A 19,887-nucleotide genomic window follows, 5' to 3' on the forward strand; every position below is an offset into this window, starting at 1 on the left:
CAGTGGCATGAAAAGAGGTTCAATTAAATACCCATGATTAGAATGAATGAAAAGCAGCACGTTTACCTCAATTCCTGAAAAAATCAGATTCGGGGAATGCTGCACTATTGTCCTGGTATTGTAGGCGCTGTCTCTTTTGTTCCTCACTGTGAGACTGAGATTGAACTTGTCATTCTGGGACCTGACAATCAGCAGGCTGGCTTCTGTGGTGGACACGTCCAGGCTGAGGTCTGAGATGCATTTTTCCTTGTTTCCACAGTCTTTGGCAAAGGGAATCTGAAGCGGGCACAGGCACAGATTTTTCATAGTGTAGTTAAACATCACTGAAAACCACCTATTAATTTGTGTAACAGAAAGGGCGTAGCACCCAGGGAAGAGAGAGCACAAGAAAATTGATTGTACGGCTGAGGTCTTAAGAAGTTTTACATTTACTGCTGGCTTTACAGGAGAAAGAATAAATGTTGACTTGTAGTCTTAATTTCCAAGACCTTTAAAGGAGGTAGATTTCACAGATATTTTACAGTGGCATCTGTTTCCTCATGAAGGACAGTTTCCAAACTGCAAGTCAAGAACTCCAAGATCTAAATCTACCACAGCTGCAGTTAAATGGCTTCCTACTAAAAAGAAGGAAATATTGAAGAAGCCATGGCAGGAAAATGGTTCAGCCACGTATCTGGAAGCTTCTTCACTTGATTCTTCTCTTTAAATTTCACCTTCCCTTGATCCAGTCTATCACCACACATGTCTGTCCTAGCCTCTTCTCTGTATCTCCCAAGTACCCTGCTCCCTCTCCATCTCCTCCTCGTGTTAAAGCAGCCCCTTCTACCGACATTCTGTACCCGTTTGTGTCCCTTCAACCATTTAACACATTGCAGCAGCTGTAGTTCTTAAACAGCATGCATCTGGTACCCACTGAGCTGAATTAAAACAGTCAACAGCACCTCACTGCCCTTTAAAACGTCTTTAATCTGGGTGGTGGCACCAAACCCCAGAGTATGCTCTGTCACCTTCACCTCTGCACTTTGGTTTCAGCTACAGTAGCTACAGTACCGAGTATCTTCCGTCTCTTCCGTGGCTCAGTATCCTCACACAAACTATCATCCAGCCACACTGCAAACAGGGTGGAAAATCACCCCTGTCTTTCAGGGCGTGACTTAAAAGCCACAACTACATGGGGGAGTTTGGAAGGAGGATGAATGGGGAAAAGAAACTTTCCGTCTCTACAGCTTTTCTCCATATGGCTATCCACGTGATATGCCTTCTCTCTCTGTCCCCTCAGTCCCTCTCAGACCTGTGTGCACCAGTGAACTTTGGGAGCGGAACAGAGGCTGCTCAGAACAGTCTCTTCCCGTCTCTTCGGTTTGGGGGCAACGTTGTGCCCACAGGAAGCAAATATGCTCTGCTTTTTTTTATGTCGAAAGCTGTGGAGGTTTTGGTGAGAATGGCTTCCATGGGTTTCCATATTTGAATGCTTGGTCCCCAGTTAGTGGGACTGTCTGTGATAGATTAGGAGGTGTGGCCTTGGTGGAGAAGGTTTGTCATTGGAAGTGGGCTTTGAGGTTTAAGAGCCCAAGTCAACCCCCCTTCTCTCTCTCTCTCTCTCTCTCTCTCTCTCTCTCTCTCTCTCTCTCTCTCTCTCACACACACACACACACACACACACACACACCCTTCTGCCTGCTTCCTGCAGATAAGAATGGGAAGTGCTCAGCTACTGCTCCAGAGCCACGCCTCTCTGTTTCTCCCCACGATGGTCGATGGTCGTGGACTAATTAGCCCTCTGATGCTGTAAGCAAGCCCTCAATGAAATGCTTTCTTGCCTAAGAGTTGTCCTGGTCATGATGTCACCGCATAGCGTTAGACCAGTAATTAAGACACAAGCTTTGACACCACAGGCCTCCGTCAGGAAGGCCAGGGATGAACCTACACTGTTGACTAAGGGTTAGCTGTGTTCCAAGTATGAGGTCCAGTATGAGTGCATCGTTATCCCTAAACTGTGTCTCATAATTTAGTGCTTATCAGGGCAAATGCCTTTCTAATTGTTTATTTTACAGTTCCCTCCAACCCCAGCAAGGAAGTCAGAGGGACTGGGAGAAGTCTAGAATTGTCCAATTCTCTCTCTGTCTCTCTCTTTTCTCTCTCTAACACGCAATTGATTTAAATTATGTGTATATGTGGTTTTCGTTTTTCTAATGTGTTCACAAACAGACATTGTAAGTTCATCTTACGTGTTCGTGGACTGAGTTTGGCAGAGCATCATCCAGCACGGGCCCGTTCTCTGGATCGGTAAGATTAAAATCCAAAGTCACTCTCACAGAGTCCTGGAAATCATGCTTATCCTACAAGGTGAAACATAACATTTGTCAGTGGGGTCAGATTTGCTGGGTGTTGCGACTCTGTTGGAGCATCCTTCTGCCCCTCTAGTTTACTGGAAACTTCTTGCTCACTGACGTCATACCTCAGGAGGCCTTTGCTTTGCTGAAGTGGTATAGCTTTTCCGTTTTGTCAAGGGTTATAGCTGGGAAGTGACTGCTCCAGAATGCCAGGTAACTCCCCTCAAACTCCACAGAGGGACTTGCTGGAGGTTCCCCCCAGTAACCCCACTGCCTGAATATACCACCCTGAGCTACATAAGAAAAATAGTGTTCTTGAGACCCACGCCAGTACTCACTCTGGGAAAGCGTCTCGCTCCCTTTAAGAAGGACAGACTCACCCAATGCACCTGTATTTCACTCATATACATCTAAACCTATGGAATTTTGCAATGCATAGATCCGGAAACGATGTGAACATGATTAATGTTTTCCATTTCACTAAGAACCGTTATTTTTGATGTCATCAACCACAGTCTTTATGTACATTGCTGTGAGCTGTCTCAGTGCCCTCCAAGGTGGGTAGCTACGAAGAGTCTTTTTTTTTTCTTAAGATTTATTTATTTATTATGTCTACAACATTCCTTCCATGCATGCTTGCTGGCCAGAAGAGGGCACCAGATCTCATTACAGATGGTTGTGAGACACCATGTGGTTGCTGGGAATTGAACTCAGGACCTCTGGAAGAGCAGTCAGTGCTCTTAACCTCTGAGCCATCTCTCCAGCCCAAGGAGTCTTATTTTATACAGCATCTCTGAGACTAAATGACTTGCCCTTAGTCATTCAGACCCTGGGGCAGCTGGATATACACCACATCCCATTCAGTTCCACAGCAAATGCTAACATGCCGAGGACAATCCAGAGGGTTTTGGTAATGTTTGAAGCTAGTTCATTCCCCTTAGCACTGGTCCCTGGACACAGCTCATACGCTGCCCTCGTGCACACGACTGCAGTCAGTGTCCGCAGACTGGAGCCAGATCTGTCTGCTCCTCGTCAGATCTTCTCTGACGAACCCTTCAGTTCTCAGTTCTCAGTTCCGAACAACTACCGAGGGGGGACAACTACACAGCCGTGCCCACCAGCCTCTCAATCTGGAATAAGGCAGCTGTAATACATGATTTACTTGCCAACATGTAGAAGGAGTGCCTAGTGCATTCTGACTCCCGAACCGTGATGTTTCTTTGAATCTTTCTTTCCTGAGTTCCAGAGAAGAAGCTCCGGGAGATCTGCCTCAGCGAATCAAGGGTGACGCGGTACTGCAAATCTACGAACGGGAAGGGACATTGGACAGACACGTTTATTTGGGAATGATTTTCCCATAAGCCTCCTCCAATTAGCATTACAGAAAAAGCTCTTGAGCAGATGAATCAATAAAGGGTCTTTCACTGAGAAAACCTACAATGCAGAAATAGCGGTGGTCATGGACATCACCTTAAAAGCCTATGGCGTGGCCCTCTGACATGACCATGCATTTAACATTTAAGTCATAATTGTGTGTGATGTACTTATAGACATGCACTCACATACATAAATTATGCACATATATGTGAAGTGTGGTTTGAATTTACTGTATTTACCAAGCCTGAGTTTACGAAGTATGTGTTCAAGATAATTTTTTATAGTTTAGAAATGTTGGCAAATAGCCTGTATGATTTTATGTTAGTTTCAATAGAAACAAAAATAAACAAAGGCCATTTTTACCTTTTTGCAGAAACATGTCAACTTAGATTATATCCAAAACATGAAATTCTACAAAATAAGCCCTCATAGCTTTGACCCCAACATATTTCAACATCATTGAAGACTGTCTTAGACAGTTCAAAGCATAAGGCCAAGGGGACACACAGCTTGACACTACACACCCAGGAGCCACAAACAGAGTAAGTCTGGTTAAAAACAAGGGTCTTATCTCTGTGTTCTCATTGAGAACCTTGGACTCAGTGTAAGTCAGGCCATCCGCAATACCAGTTATTCCCAGCAGGGGGCAGGAGAAGGGAGAGGATTCTGTTTTAAACAATCTCATTTACAGACCATTTTAAATGCTCCCTGTGAAGAGTGTATATAATATAAATATATGGGGAGGCACAGGAAAAATATGGAATTTTGAGGTCAGTGCGTTCTAACATGCAATTTCTGCTGCAGAATTTACTAGGTTCCAGAACTGTTCCTCCTAGAGGAGTGGTTTCAGAGGTCAACAGGCTCACAGGGCAAATGTCTGGATCTAAAAAGGTTAATGATGCTCGGGAGAGGTCCTCATGCTGGAGCCAATACATTCTCTTCTGCCCCCAAAGTACTTGCTGCAATCATGATGCTTACCAGCTTCGTAATCCGAGTCTTCTTTAGACTTTAATTTCGCATAAAAACATATTGTAGCGTTTATGCATACTGTTTCTTTTCCCTCCACGCGGCAGTTTTTCTTTTGAATATTCACTTTGTTGGGTTCAAAACTCATGGTCACTTTAACTACAGCCACATCCCTGGCCCTGCAAATGCATAAACAACGGGATTACTCACACACGGTAGCATTTAGCTGGCCAGGGCGGTGAGAGTGCATCAAAGAACAGTCTCCTCTGTGTACTGTGTGTGCTTTTAGACTATTGTTCTTCAATGACTGCTTGATACATAAGCCATCGCATCTCATGTCCTAGGAGACCCCTGTTGTTTAGAACCATCTTAGGCATTTGGTTCAAAGACAGAAGACTTAAAATGGAACCAACTGACCAGGTGCAAGCTCAGAATCAAAATAGTATTTGGGGATCTGTGAGTTTGCTTTCAATTTGGGAATGGTTCAAAGCACCTACGAAACTAGCTGGACCCTGCCAGCTTTCATCAAAACTATAACACTCTCTGTTCTTGGAGCCTTGCTTTTGTGTCTTGGAGGAAGAGCTATGTTTGAGACCCTGTGTGAGTCGGCTATTTCACGTAACTGCTAAGTTAGCTTTAATCATCAGAAACACTGTAGTCCCCGCTCCTTACCCATGGCTCGGCTTCCCAAGGGTTTCAGTTACTCGTGGGCAAATTGCCTGGGCCCAAAAATATTAGACAGAAAACTCCAGGAAGGAAAGAATCATGTTTTAAATTATGCACTGTTCCAAGCAGCGAGATAAAATCTGTAATTTTCCCATTGTCTGTCTGGACTGGGAAGCATTCAGAGTACCCGCTTTTACATTTTAATGGCAATTTACTACACCAGCAAAAGCATACACCATCTTGGACGTATTCTCTTCCATTAGAGTTTTAGTTTCTTTTCTTTTCTTTTTTCCTCCTCGTGTGCCTGAAGTGCATGCGGAGAACGGAGGCCGATGTGAGGTTTCGTCTTCCATTGGCCTCCATCTTTCTTTCTGAAAACAGTCTTTCTCTGAACAGCTCACTGATGCAGCTAGGCTTCTTGGCCGGTGGACCTGGGGGATTCTTGTTTACCCACCTCTCCCGCACCAGGATTCCATCTACTGTCCTGCCTTTCCTATGTGGGTGGTGTGAATGAGAGAGTTTCTGGAGAGGAGCTGCCTCTGCAGATCCTAACTATCTGATGCGAACTGCAGCGGTGTGGAAAAGCTGCCATACTACAGGTCTGCAGCCTGATGATCTTCTGGTGGCCTAGTTTTAGCTCCCTGGATTCCTCGTCCAGCTCTGTGTCAGAACTCACATCCTGTAACTAATAGATAAAACCCTTCGGGCATCTGTTAACTCAGCAGACTACCAGCTTAGAACCGGCACAGAGGCTAAGATTGCCATCATCTGAGGCCTATGGAGAACTTTCCCCTGATTTGCAGTCACCACCACTGTGATGTATCCACCAGTGCATTTTAAAACTGCCCCAATTTTTGAATTTCTTTGTGCTGTTACTGTAAAATGCCACAAAACTTCTTCCACATTGAAACGTGATATTAGGGGAGATTTAATAATGGCAGGATTCAGCCATTCATATTTGCTTAAGAATAAATCATGTAGTTCATTCCTTTAAGGTGCGAGCTCTTTTTTTCAATGACCATGGTGGAATGTAGACTTATCCTCCCACGTGTGTGTAGTAAAGCTTTCCTGATGGCGTCAATCTCCCTAGCTCGTCTTGTTATAGCAAGGAAAGGTCACTGCATATGGTGCTCTGCTGGCTCTAAAGATCGCACATTTATTCCCATAAGTGCTGAAAAAGGAGTGTCACACTCCTTTCTTTTTTTAAAAAAAAACTTTATTTACATTTCGTGTATGAGTGCTCTGTGTATATACATATATCAGATGCTGTTATAGATGGTTGTGAGCCACCATGTGGGTGCTGGGAATTGAACTCAGGACCTCAGGAAGAGCAGCCAGGGCTCTTATCAGCTGAGCCATCTCTCCAGCCCCAATATCATACATTTTAAGGAATATTTGTTTCTACATCATAATTTAAATGGCTCTAAATTATACCTGCAAATTCCTTTAATCAGCAAGGCTATCTTGTGATTTTGAAATGTTTGTGGACAAACACTTGGTGAGTTTCAGCTAGCTTACTCCTCGCCAACAATGAGTGGGCACGACCAGTTTCCTTCTGGGTGAAAAGGATTCTCCAGGCAGGAGAGTGGCTTGCCTATGTCTACCCCGCTCATCCTGTCTTCCCCAGCTGTATCTTTATGGATGTTTGGGTGACTGGTCTACATAACTGGGTTCTTGCTATCTGCTCACAGACTGCATCTACTCAACCACTTGCCTTCTGTCTCCTGTTGAAGTCCCATCCCTACTTTCACAAAATCTGGGTCTTTAGGACCCAGTGTCCAAGCCTACTTTATTCAGTTGTCAATGAAACCTAGGCCATAAAAAAGTCTGTATCTCTTTCTGTGGTTCAGGTAAACTAACGAAGGGTTCTCTAAAACCTTGAACACACACACACACACACACACATACACACACACACACACACACACACACACACACATCTTCTAAAGACACCACCCATACCACTTCCCTCAAAAGAGAATACTGGTTTTAGTGTCAAGTGCATGGTTGAGAACCAAATTAAGAGTTCATTCTATCCACTCCTATTCAACTTCTGTGTTCTTGGGATTCCCTGATGCATCAATCCATTGAATAACTTGCATCTTGCCAGTACAAGAAATAGACGTTTGATATGACAAGAGTTCTAATCATACTATGTGGTCATATGGAAAATGCTGCCAGGTGCATAACCAGATATTATAACATACATACCAGAAGAGGGCAGCTCCACCGAGGCCTCCGATGGTCACATCAGTCAGGCCGTCACCATTTAAATCCATCTCTCCATGGATAGACTGGCCAAAAAATTTCAGTGTCTTGCCATCCCCACCTGATGGAATACGCTGTGAAAATCCCAACAGACAGGTTGATGGCGGAAGAGACCATTCAAAATGGTTTTGAGTAAATCTGAGAATTTGGATTAGTGCATAAAGTTGAAAGCAAAGGTCTTTGGGGGACTGAGAGGGCCCTGAGTGGAAGCAAGAGAAAACACAGAGATAGTCCCAGGGGAAATTGTTCTTCCTATAGCCCCGACTGGCATGTCAGGGTCAGAGACTCGGAGAGAGGGGCACTGATGTATAATGTCCTTTTGTCTACTGCTCAAGAGGAATCTGAGCAACAGGTTCCATTTACACTTCTTTGTCAATTCTAATAAACAGATATAGTCAAAGGTACTGGAACCCTTAAAAACACATTGTATGTGCAAGAGGACAAACAGATGACTGCATGGGACAATTCAAAAACTGTCCTAAAATGCACATCTCCACTCACATCCACCCCAACATAAGGAAGGCACCGTGACTATGCGGTTCTTGAAGGCTCACGTGTGCACCTATGCACCTCACCTTCCAAGGAAAGTCATCTTTCTGTGCTCTGTAGCTTTTGTTTGTCCAAGCAGATACGATTTTGATAAAACCTGTTGGCAAGGAGACAGGACTAACAGACTCTTCCTTAACTTTAAGTATTCTTTTCCTTCTTGATTCTTTTTAAGTAACCAAAAGGAAGAAGTCAAATAGGAAAAAGTGATGTGGAAATACAATATGTCTCCTTGATAAACATTCCCAGAATTCTTCAGCAAACAAATCAAATGATATGTGCCTCATCAGTCCTGGAAGAGCGGATGCTCCTTGATTCTGGGCTATGCTGCATTTCTGGAAGTGGGTGAATACACACTCATCTGTGCCCTAGGAAAGCACTTTCCACTAAAAACAACCGAACTCTAATAATGTTTGGTTAATTTGTTTAAAGCTGCATTTTGATTTACCAGTACTTTAAAAATATATTACTTATGACAATTTATTTCATTAAACAATTAAACATCTTTCTTTGCTCCAAATGCCATCCATTGAACCTGCAGGATTCATACTAAAAGAACAAAGCAACAAAATACAAGAAAGCTCTCTGGGTGTATTTCCTGGTTCCTCAATGCCCCAATGGTTAATGTCCCAATGCCTGCTACTAATTAAGTATATAATCCCACACAGATTTTTAACCAAAACAAACCATTTGTCAAATGGACAAGAGTGTTGTTACTTATATAAGCCTTTTATTTTGTTCACTATTAATTTAATGTCATTATAACTTATAAAAAGTTAACAAAGTATTACATGAGTAGGTTTTGAGAATTCTGCTGACTACAAAAATAAAAGAGACCACTGAAATGTAAAAATAAATAGCTAATGTCTGGATTCTCTTCATGGCTTAGATTCTAAATAATATTGTTTTGTTGAATTATAATATATTTATTCATAATCACTCATTGCTTAACTAAATATGATTATATAGAAACTGACCATTACATTACAACTTCTCTAAACTCTCTCTTGTTTATGATGTGTTAAACATTTATATTTAACAATGAATATTTTTTCTTATGCAGTAAGAAATTAAATTTATAGTTTAGGTCAATAAATGTTAAACTGCTTAACTATCAATAAATTTAAAACAAGAACAACAGAAATCCCCTGCAGGCCCAAATTAATCGTTCACATTTTTTCCAAGAAAGATTACCTGAGAAAAAAAAAGCTGTAAACCTCAGAAACCCATATTAATTTTATGACAATATATAATATTAATTTATAATTATAAACTTAATATAATTTTGTTAAACAACAGTATGGGTAATGAATAAGAGAAAAACACAGTATCATCTCATTTATTGACTAAATCACACTATTATTGCCCCCTTACTCTTTGGGGTTAAACACTCTATAGGTGTCTAATCACATTATCACCAGGTGTTCTTGTGTTTGTTTATTTTCCGATTTCAAATGATCAGGTTCAAGAAGGCAGACAAATAATCACAGAAAAGAAACCAGACAACAGCATAAAATGCTAACTGATTCTTTCAAGAAAGAACACAGGAGAAAATCGTACCTAGCTTCCCCAATGAGTCAGACTAAAGAAGCAAAGTAAGGTATGAGCTGTGGAGAAGACGGATAAGACCCCTGGGCAGGGAAGAGTGAGAGCCTAGGGGGACCTCGTGTCTTACTTGTGCATAGTCCTTCCTTATGGTCTTGTCACTGCCGTGATGGATGTACACAGCGCCTGCGTGGTCGTCCTCCAGAGGAGCTCCGATCACCACGTCATTAAACCCATCCACGTTGAGGTCTTTTACAGCAGCAATTGCTGTTCCAAACCGGGCCCCGCAGGGCTCATTCTTGTTTTCTTTTGTGCATGAATTATCCTTCAGAGATGAACAGCACGTCTGCTTAATTGGTTCCAGGCTCATTTGATATTCAAACCTTGTCTGGAGGGAAAACAAACAGAACGCTTAAGCGCTCCCAACACTGCTACAGAGGAGTAGGCCTGATTTTAAGAGCATGCTGAACCAACCTTACAAAGTAACCATTGGAATACCAACGGCAAACCTGTAAAATATAGGGAAAGGTAGGAATGCCAAAGGAGCCCCAGGAAGCAGGCATGCTCAGAATTCCAACGGGCTCTTCTTAATGAAGCCAAGGGTATAATTAGTAGTATGTTTTCAACCTATTACAGAAGTAAAAATGAAATCCTCCATTGTGGTCCCAGCCCTGCTTTCCCAAATGTGCTTCTTGGCGAAGACAAGAACAAAATTTTCTCTGCTCAAAATGTAAACCTTCAAAAGTTGCCTGGAGTGGAAGGAAACATATACAATGCTAACAAAGAACACTCTTTTATAGGAAAAATAGGGAGGGAAGGGGGGAGGGAGGGGGAGAGGGAGAGAGAGAGAGAGAGAGAGAGAGAGAGAGAGAGAACAACACATGGGTTCTTTCACCAAACACGTGGGAGAAAGCCAAGAAAAAGATAGGACGAAAGGTATGCAATTTGTGATTAAAATAATTAGTATGAGATAAAATAAGAATTAAAAATAACAACAAAATGAGCCGTGAGCCTGTCTATAAATAGCAAATATCCTTTTAATAAAGAAGGCAAAAATTACTTCTCCAAACAAATGACGTTTAAAATTAAGATTGAAATCAGAATCTCCCTTCGCCTGGCAAAAGCATTCCAAAACCCACACTGTCTCCCAGGAAGGACTTGGTACCCTTGTCTATCACCGTGTAAATGTGTAAGCCTTCAACCTATGCAGGCTAGAGCTCTCGAATAGGTTATGAACAGGATTATGTGCCAGGTGAGTGACATTTGCATGCCATATTTTTCCTGTATATTCCGGTTTAAAAAAAAAAAAGGACAAAACAAAAATGGGTAGTAACAATAGAAGCAAACAAAAAGCCTATTTCATATTTTCAAGCAAAACATAATAAAGGTCTGAAAGTAGTTTACTAGGATTCTAAATGTTCCTTTTGAAAGTATGAAATTGACTGGGCCTTGCAAATTTCTTAGATCTTTTTTTTTTCCTCCAAGCAAGTGAAAGTTTGTCCAGCTGCTTTAGTGGGAGCTGAAGGGAAGGGTCTTTCTGGATTCACCGATCTCAAAGGCTGTTACCTGGTTCACAGCGTAGACATACACTTTGCCCTGTTCCTCTTTCTCTGTCCCCATGTACATGGGAGCCCCGACGAGAAGCAGGTCAGTATAAGAATCTTTGTCAACGTCAATTGTTGTCAAGACGCTACCAAAGTAGGAGCCGATCTAGGACGCAAGACAGAAGAAGCAGGGATGAAATCTCAGGAGCGCTCCAGGAAGTGAAACTCGGCCACTCTGTTAATTGCCCTGGTCTAGAAAAGGAAGTGAGGGCTGGTGTCGAGAGCAACAAAAGACAGAAACTTTTCCTAGTCAGATCTTCTGTAGGCTGAAGCATGACGTGGTCCTGGCTTTGAGAATGACCTGTGGTGACAGATTTGTGTCTAGGAGTTAGAGGCATGACCTTTATTCCTAGCGTGCTTCAGGACTGTCCTTGCTTCTCCACGCATCAGATCAATACTACGACAGTGGGTTTCTTAAGGAAAAAGAAAACGAATGAGATTGAGAGAGGCTTTCTGTTCTCACAGGGTGTGCATTGGGCACTGTGGGAATGTGCAGCACATGCATGGATGTGACTGAGTGTTCCTGCCAGAGTCAAGCGCACGTTGTACCTTGGTTTCTGATGAGCGCTTACTCAATAGTGGCTAAGTTGTGTCCAGCAGCTAGAAGGGGTAAAAAATAGAAAAAGATTGCAGGGGCTTTCTTCTTGAATAACATTTTAAAGAAAAGATCCATTCTAGTGGAGAACTGGCTTTACATTATCTAAATGCTCAAATCACTTTTCACATATTGACCTGTATTGAATACTTTACATTCTTAACGTTCCTCTTACAGATCTTTCTTTATAGGCTTATTTTTATCTTTGTTCTATAATTCTACTTCTTTATCATCTATGACATGTTTTGGTTTTGGGGGAGTGGAATGGGGTGTGAGGTATTGAGACACTGTCTTTTTCTGTATAACTCAGGCTGGACTGGACCTCATTGTATAGAAGAGGCTGTTCTTGAACTTCTGGCAACTCTCTTCTCTTAGTCTCTAGAGTGCTAGGATCATAGGTAAAAGCTACCATGCTCACTATAAACAACACTTGTTTTTCATCTATCCTTGCAAGTTTCCTTCTCTCCTTTCAGCTCCTAAATTTTATCCTGCTCTAAAGGTCAGGTCTGTCTTCGTCTTTGGGTTCTCTAAGGCTAGATGGAGATGCTTTGCCAGGCTGGATATGAATGTGAGGATGCATTTTAAAAGCTCTTCCTTTAAGGTACAACTGCACAGACATTTGAAAAGTTTATAATTTAAAATTATACATTTTAAAAAGCCAAAAAGAAAATCCATAAGTCCTTGCACTGTTGGGCATTCATTTCTAGAGTCGCTGGTCCTCGGCAGCTCAGAGTGAGTTCATGAACTCCTGAGGTCCACAGTTTCCCAACTTCCTCAGTCTCATTCCCAGCAGCTTTGGTCATTAGACTTCATGTCGTCACAGGAAACATGTCTAAGTATAATAATTAATGTTATATATAATAATTACCCCAACTCAAGAATGGTTTACCATGTAATCATGGCACAAGCTTTGTGAAAGAATCTCAGGCTTAGAACAGAAAATATTATTATTTAAATAACATCCACAACATCCCCCTTCACTTACCATAAGAATGTTTGCTTTATATTTTTATATTCCCCTATACTTGCAGACAGTTTCAGAATGGTAACAGACTTCAGTTGTCAACAACAACAATAACAACAAATATCATTTTCTAACTCTTTGGCTTCAGTTATCACCAACTTACACCACTGTCCCTCCTTCCTTTCCATTTCATCATGTTGATAAACCATTTCAGGTGGTTCGAATGTCACCTTGAGCTAAAGTGATAGCCGTTTTATTGCTGATGAGTTTCTGAATGCAGATATGGCTAAATTAATAGAATCCTTTCACCTGAACATGAGGGACTACCTCTGCCGTACTCTGGGATGCCTCAGGAGTCTGCGGAGGATAGCCTCCCTGCACCGCTGAGCCATGCTGATAGGGGTGAAAATAACCCTGAATAGGGATGCTGCATTGAGGCTGGGTGGACTTGGAAGAAAACTCTTTGTATATCATGTGGCTTCTGAGACTGTGGTGGCCTTTGCAGAGCCCCTTTGAGCCATGGCTTATGCTACCATAAAGGACACTGTTCCTCTGGGGCTCAGGACTTGAACACTAGGGTCACTTCTAGACCTACTCAGTGTGACCCCTGACACCTGACTGCTGGTTATGACGGCAAAAGGGGGAAGATCAATTTCAGATCTGCCTACCGAAGACTGAGCAGAACATCCTTGCAAATAGCAGAATGAACTCTCACTGTGGAATGCTTGGAAAACCCATAAAATCATGAGAAAAAAAAAAGACAAAAGTTACTCAAATTACTGCTCAAAACTAAACATTGAGTAGCAAGCCACACATTATATTCAGTCTAATGCACTAAAATTAACACGTGCCTACTGTATGTAGAGTTTCCTAAACAACTTTTAATATTTAAGGATATTTTAAAGAATTTTCCAATTTTACATGTTGCATACAGTTTCCCATCCCCTACAGCATGACCCGATGCATTGAACTGGACACGTAAATGCTGACACAGTTTTAAGTCTTTCCTCTCGATCTTCTCATCTGTTTCCCATCTTTCCTTTTAGAGCCAGCACAAAGTTTATCTCTTATGGGTTTCCAGTACCATTCACAACTTAAGGCTACTTTTCTTCTTGTGAATGCTCTATGCAACCGACCTCTCATAATTCTTAATGTTTTAGATCTTAGTATTTCTTGTATAGTTTGAATGAAACTGCAGGCGATACCTAATATATGTGCATAGCTACCTCTTCCTCATTCCAGCTGTTGTGCTTATGACATCTAAGGTATGACTACTTCACGCCCCTCCAAAGAATCAACATGCCAATGACATGGAACAATTTATTTCAAGTTTACCTGCTCTCCACTGAGTGTCTGGAGAACTTTGACGTTCCCGTCCTCCATCTTGTAGATGACGACCTGGCCAGTGTGATTGAACCGAGGCTGTCCAGCGATGTAGAGCACATCTCCAGGGAGCGTGGCGGAGTTCACTGTGTAACCTGACCAAAGAGAGATCCCAGAGTGTACCCGGACCCACAGAGTCCTATGTAACACAGCATGAATTACTTTAGATGGTTAGGCTAACCATCTTTATATTTTCTTGCATTTTGTGCAAGGTGAGACGCCCTCGCTGTGCTCCCTGTTTCTCCCTCAACTGATGGCTCTGAAATGCTGATGTTCCCCCCCCCCCCGCCCCAACCGAATCTGTCATTGTTTACAGATGCAAGTGATACAACAGAGATGACGGAAAAGAGGAAACGGTTCCTCCATGCACTTGTGCACAATCGTACACACTCACGCCCACCTTAAAACCATCCAGCCACCATTTTGGAGCAAATTAATTATATTTTATTTAGATCAGTGGTTCTCAAACTGTGGGGTGTATCCCCTTTGGGGTGGAATGACTCTGTTACAGGGGTTGCCTAAGATCCCTAGTAAACATAGCTATTTACATTATGATTCATAACAGTATCAAAAATACAATTATGAAGTGGCGATGGAAATAGTTTTATGGTTGGGGTCGCCACATGAGGAACCGTATTGAAGAGTCGCAGTTTTAGGAAGGTTGAGAAGCACTGCTGTAGAAGCTGACATCTGTACTATCAGCACTCATAGTTTTATATACTCAGGATGACAGAAAACACAATCTGCTCCTGGTTAACCAAGTTTCTACACTGGTTGTTTGTGTTGTGTCATGGAGGTATCGCCTTTCCTTCCTGGCCATTTGCTGATGGGATAATGGAATCTGGGTGGTTTTTGTTGTTTTTATTTTGTTTTTTGTCTGTTATAACAATTTTTGTACTATGACATTTTTTCTTCTTTTGAATATTGTTTTTACAATAAGTTTAAAGTAATAGATGGTTGGATCAATTTTCCCCATTCTTACAATGTGAGGTGAGTTGATTCCGGGACATCCAGACTAGAGTTATTCTATGAACTGCTGTATGCGAGTGATTTAGTTTTATTATAGCTTCCCGGGTATTATATGTGAGTCCTATGAGTCACAGATGTGGATGTCTGTACGGCTGTAAATTAGCTAACAATTCAATGGTGTGATTTTCTTAACTCCTTTTTTTTTCTTATTAAAACGGAGGTTTTTCCCACACCTCTACTCATCTCATTTTCTAGATGCTCTGTATAATATGATTTTTTTTTTTTACTTTCATCAACATGTGTTGTTTTATGTTGTCGTTTCTCATGAGCCATGCAATTGTTTTCTATTATCCTTTCTCTTCCAGGCCACCGCCACTTAAGGTTTAAGCACACCTCGTTCCCTTTCAGTCAGAATTGTCCTGTTATGACAGAGCGAGCTCATGCATGGGTCAATCTGATCACCGGCTCTGTGCTTTTACGCGTTCTGTGCTTGACCAAGCGCTCATCCCAGCTGCCTCTGTTGATTTAGCTTAGTAACCAGGGAACGCATGGACAGGCCCCAAGTTTGCCATTGCCTTATATGCTTTTATACAGGTGCAGCACCCTTTTGGAGGCCTCAGGCCCACTTATAAGTCTGTCACTGAGGAAATGGAAGGACCCACAGTACAACAGTAAAGTCACTATTCAGATATGTGGTGGCTTTTCAGATATTCGTAGCCTGGATGGCCTGGGGAGTTTCTCAGATGCTATTATTAAAATGAACACGCTGTCTTGAGTATCGTGATATGCACGATTTTGAGGGGGAGTTCTGGCTCAAATACATAACAAAGAGGTAACTCGTGGCCATTTAGGAAAAGAGTTTGCATTGTTGATTTAAGTCAGATTATTATTATTTTTGAAGGAAAAAGAGTTTTGTATTTTATATCAGTATAGAATGGGACTAAATCAGTGGTTAACTCGCACTACACATAGGCTGCTCTCTGCAGAAGGAAGCAATGTTCTAATAGCCAGAAGAGGCTTGTTATTGGAGAAGACAAGTGTAGCTCTGAAGTGTGCCACTAAGAGCCACTTCTAACTGTGAGACTGATCGTATTTTTAATTTAAGTAGTAACCATTTTTACTATAAGTTAAACTAGTCCACTTTTGTACAAGTAATATGTTTATATGAATGCTAAAGGAATGAAATCTGTCAGGTATATTATCCTTTAACTGTCCGAATACCTAGTAGGAAGAGGATCAGTGCTAGAAACTGTAATATTCCACAAACCCGTATCAGTTTTCTACTGATGCTGTAACAGATTAGTATAAACTTAATAGCTTACAACATCCATTCCAAATGCCTTATTTTGCAATTCTGTAAGCTAGAATTCCTACATAGCTCTTTCTCTCTTGGACTATAGTGAGAGGCAGGTGGAGGTACGCACCTTTCTGAAGACTGTGGAGAAAACACACTTCTTTGTCCTTTGTGACCTAGAGAGCACATATGTTCCCATTTTCTCCTTTATTGCCAACAACACTGTATCTCTCTGATCATCTCCTACAATTCTGTCTCTAAACACATCTAGGGAAGATTTTTCTGTTTCATCATTTGGTTATATTAGACTATGGCAATGTGTACTGGCTGGTTGTGTGTGTCAACTTGACACAAGCTAGACTCGTCAAAGAGGAAGAAGTCTCAATTAAGGAAATGTCTCCAGGAGATCCAGCTGTAAGGCATTTTCTCAATTAGTGATCAATGGGGGCGAGCCCTGTCCATGATAGGTGGTGCCACCCTTGGGCTGGTGGTCCTGGGTTCTATAAGAAAGCAGGTTGAGCAAGCCAGAGCAAACAAGTCAATAAACAGCACCCCTCCATGGCCTCTACATCAGCTCCTGCCACCAGGATCCTGCGCTCTTTGAGTTCCTGTCCTGACTTCCTTTGGTGGTGAACAACAATGTGAATGTGTAAGATGAATAAATTCTTTTCTCCCCAACTCTTTTTTGGTCATGGTGTTTTGCCACAACAAAACCCTAAGACACAATATATCTAAGAATAATGTATCTCAGGATCCTTTATATAGTTACAGTTGGAAAGTTCTTTTTGCCTCATAAAGTAACACATTAATAGGTCCAGGGATTAGGGCCAGGACATTGGATTTGATTTTGTTTGTTTGTTTTTGTTTTGTTTGGGGTAGGGTCTTATAGTGAATTTCTGGCAATGCAGAATGATCCTTCCTGGGTTTCTGCAAACACATGATCATATGAATTATAATAATTTACATTTACAAATCCTTCCAACACATGTGATGATAAATGTTCTGTAACTGTTCTATTTAGGACAGAAAGAAACTTCAGGTTAAATTGGCTTTTGATTCCAAGGTCTCTCACATATAACAACGCCCCAGAATCTTAGGTTATGAAGAACTTCGGAAGCTGTGTGAGCTAGGCCCCCACCACTGCCTAGCAGTTCTCCGTCTTAGCCCATAGCACACCGAGTGGGATTGCTTGTTTCTTCACTATTCCTCATCCAAAACAATGCCAGCATCGCAGCATCGCTCTGCCTTACCCATTTTGCCATTTTTAATTTGCCTAATATTTCTGGTACAACATAGGCATTCTGTATTTGTGGATGCTTTTCCATTCAGCCCAGAGTCAGGTGTTTTGCTCCAGGGAAATGAATACTAGTGTAAGCTTCGGGGGACCTGACTGGCACGTCGGAGCTGCTACAGATAACTGGGGCGCAATGGCTTTGTCCTCTGATGATCAATTTAGAAAGCATATTGAGCATGGCTCTCACTACTACAGCTCAGCATGAAGTGTGAGCTCAACCCTGGCAGTGTGGACCACACATTCTCATCTCTTTCAGACACACAGTACGCTTTCTGCTCCAACTTCCAGTTACTTGGAGATTTGGAGGAAGGTGAAGCATTTCCACGTCTGTCTTCTCTAAATCATCCTTTATTCTAAATCATTTTTGTCACTTAGGTTTTGAGTTGTTTGCTTCTGTTTTTTTTTTTTTCTGGGAGGAGGAGGAGAAGGTGATAACTTCTCTGAGGAAGAAGGTGGGAGCTTCGTTTATGACGCTTGTTGCATCTTAGGCTTTGTGACCTCTTCTGCTTACTGTGATGTGTCAACAGAGACCCCAGCTCTCAAGTCCTGCTGCCTCTGCAGCTGTCACATGTGCTCTGAGTAGCAAGAGATGTGGAGATGCCCAGACAGACTTGGCGCTTTCCTCATAAGACAGAAAGGAACTAGGATTTAGAAAGGAAAGGACTTGCTTCCAGGGTAGAAAGCTCCTTGAAAGAACACTTTGACGGTAAAATGGGGATAGTGCAATACTAAGGTGTTTCCTTTATCACTGTCCCCTAACACTGAGAATAATGGCAGGGCAAAAGGAGACCTAAGGCCCAGTGTGTTAAGGGAGGATAGGGGACAGTATCAGGAGGGTCCTTCCCATCTTAGATTAGGCCTCCTACCTGTTTCCTGTGCCCTCCCAATGATGAGAGAACCCTCACTTTTCCCTGCCCCCAGCTGTTTCGGAGCCTGGTACAGATACTGACATCATACACACACCCCATCTTCTTGTTATGGCGAGTGTTCAGACTCCAACAAACTGCTGAGCTTAAGTGCTACGTTTTACTGAATGTGCACAGAAGCTATAGATACAGAATAGAATAGACCCAAAGAAGAAGCTATATGGCCAAGCAATTGAGAATTCCTCTTTCATAATGAGAACTTGAAGAAAGAAATTGAGGATAAATATTATATAGGCCACGTCAAGGTTTTTCTAACCTCGTTTTCTGTCGAGCAGGTCCAAAGGTCTTTTGGTTTTAAAGGAAATATTGGACGCAGAAGGCACTCTTAGACAGCCCTCATCGGCTAACGCTGCTCCTTACCCTGGACACACCTCAGCAGGCACTGAGCTGATGACCCCCAGCTGCTGGCACCTTGAGACGTCACGGCTCCTCGGAAGTCTGAAAGCTTCCCTAGGTCTTTCAAAACATCTTTAAAGCAATCTTATTGCGTGGCTTAAAACTACAGACGCCGGAGAAAACAATGCTAGAGAGACAAGCCTTTGGAAGAAGCTTCTAGCAGTTGCATCTAAGCCTTACCTAAATAAGAAGCAAGAGGTTCGTTCATTTTGGTGGGCTCAGTTTGAAAGGTGGTGTTCTGAGGGATGACAATCTGGTTGGCCTTCTGCATGACTACCGTGCCGTTCCAGTCATAGGCTCCCACTGCTCCAAGCATGACCCAGTCCTACCGTGTGAGTTCAGAAAGCAGTAAAACGGCATTAGCAAACCCTTATGTTGCTTTAACAGTGTGATAGGAATGGTTCAAAGCGCTTTATTTAAATTCATTCATATAGTCCTCAAAATAACTTTCTTTACAAGAGCCCAACATTACAATCCCTCTTTTAAGCCCCGTGGTGGTGGTCCACATCTCTTATCCCAGCACCCTGGAGACAGAAGCAGGCGGGTGTATAGAGGGAGTCCCAGGACAGCCAGGGCTACACAGAGAAACCTTGTCTTGAAAAAGAAAAGAGCAAGCAAACAAGCAATCAAACAAATGAAAATTCCAACATTAACTAAAAAGGAAGCTGAGGGCCACTGTGTAATTTCCACATTGAAATGTTGATACTCTGTATAATGATCATGATGTCTTCTTTTTTTGCCTTTCTATGTTATTCTGGACA

The 19,887-nt window shown here is 42.1% G+C and overlaps 1 protein-coding gene across 1 annotated transcript in view; it reads right to left on the reverse strand.

Moving 5' to 3' along the window:
- Positions 1–19,887, reverse strand: part of Itga1 (integrin subunit alpha 1) — a 146,247-nt gene that overhangs the window by 30,224 nt on the left and 96,136 nt on the right. The window contains exons 11-19 of the mRNA XM_048443056.3: positions 19,307–19,451; positions 14,200–14,342; positions 11,268–11,411; positions 9,832–10,089; positions 7,554–7,684; positions 4,689–4,855; positions 3,500–3,636; positions 2,229–2,339; positions 67–276 (exon numbers count right to left, since the gene is read on the reverse strand). Of these exons, the coding sequence (XP_048299013.2) occupies positions 67–276; positions 2,229–2,339; positions 3,500–3,636; positions 4,689–4,855; positions 7,554–7,684; positions 9,832–10,089; positions 11,268–11,411; positions 14,200–14,342; positions 19,307–19,451 (1,446 nt within the window). The remainder of the gene's footprint in view (positions 1–66; positions 277–2,228; positions 2,340–3,499; positions 3,637–4,688; positions 4,856–7,553; positions 7,685–9,831; positions 10,090–11,267; positions 11,412–14,199; positions 14,343–19,306; positions 19,452–19,887) is intronic.

The sequence above is a fragment of the Myodes glareolus genome, chromosome 15, assembly GCF_982192425.1.
Source record: "Myodes glareolus chromosome 15, mMyoGla1.1, whole genome shotgun sequence".
In the NCBI taxonomy this organism is placed as follows: Eukaryota; Metazoa; Chordata; class Mammalia; order Rodentia; family Cricetidae; genus Myodes; species Myodes glareolus.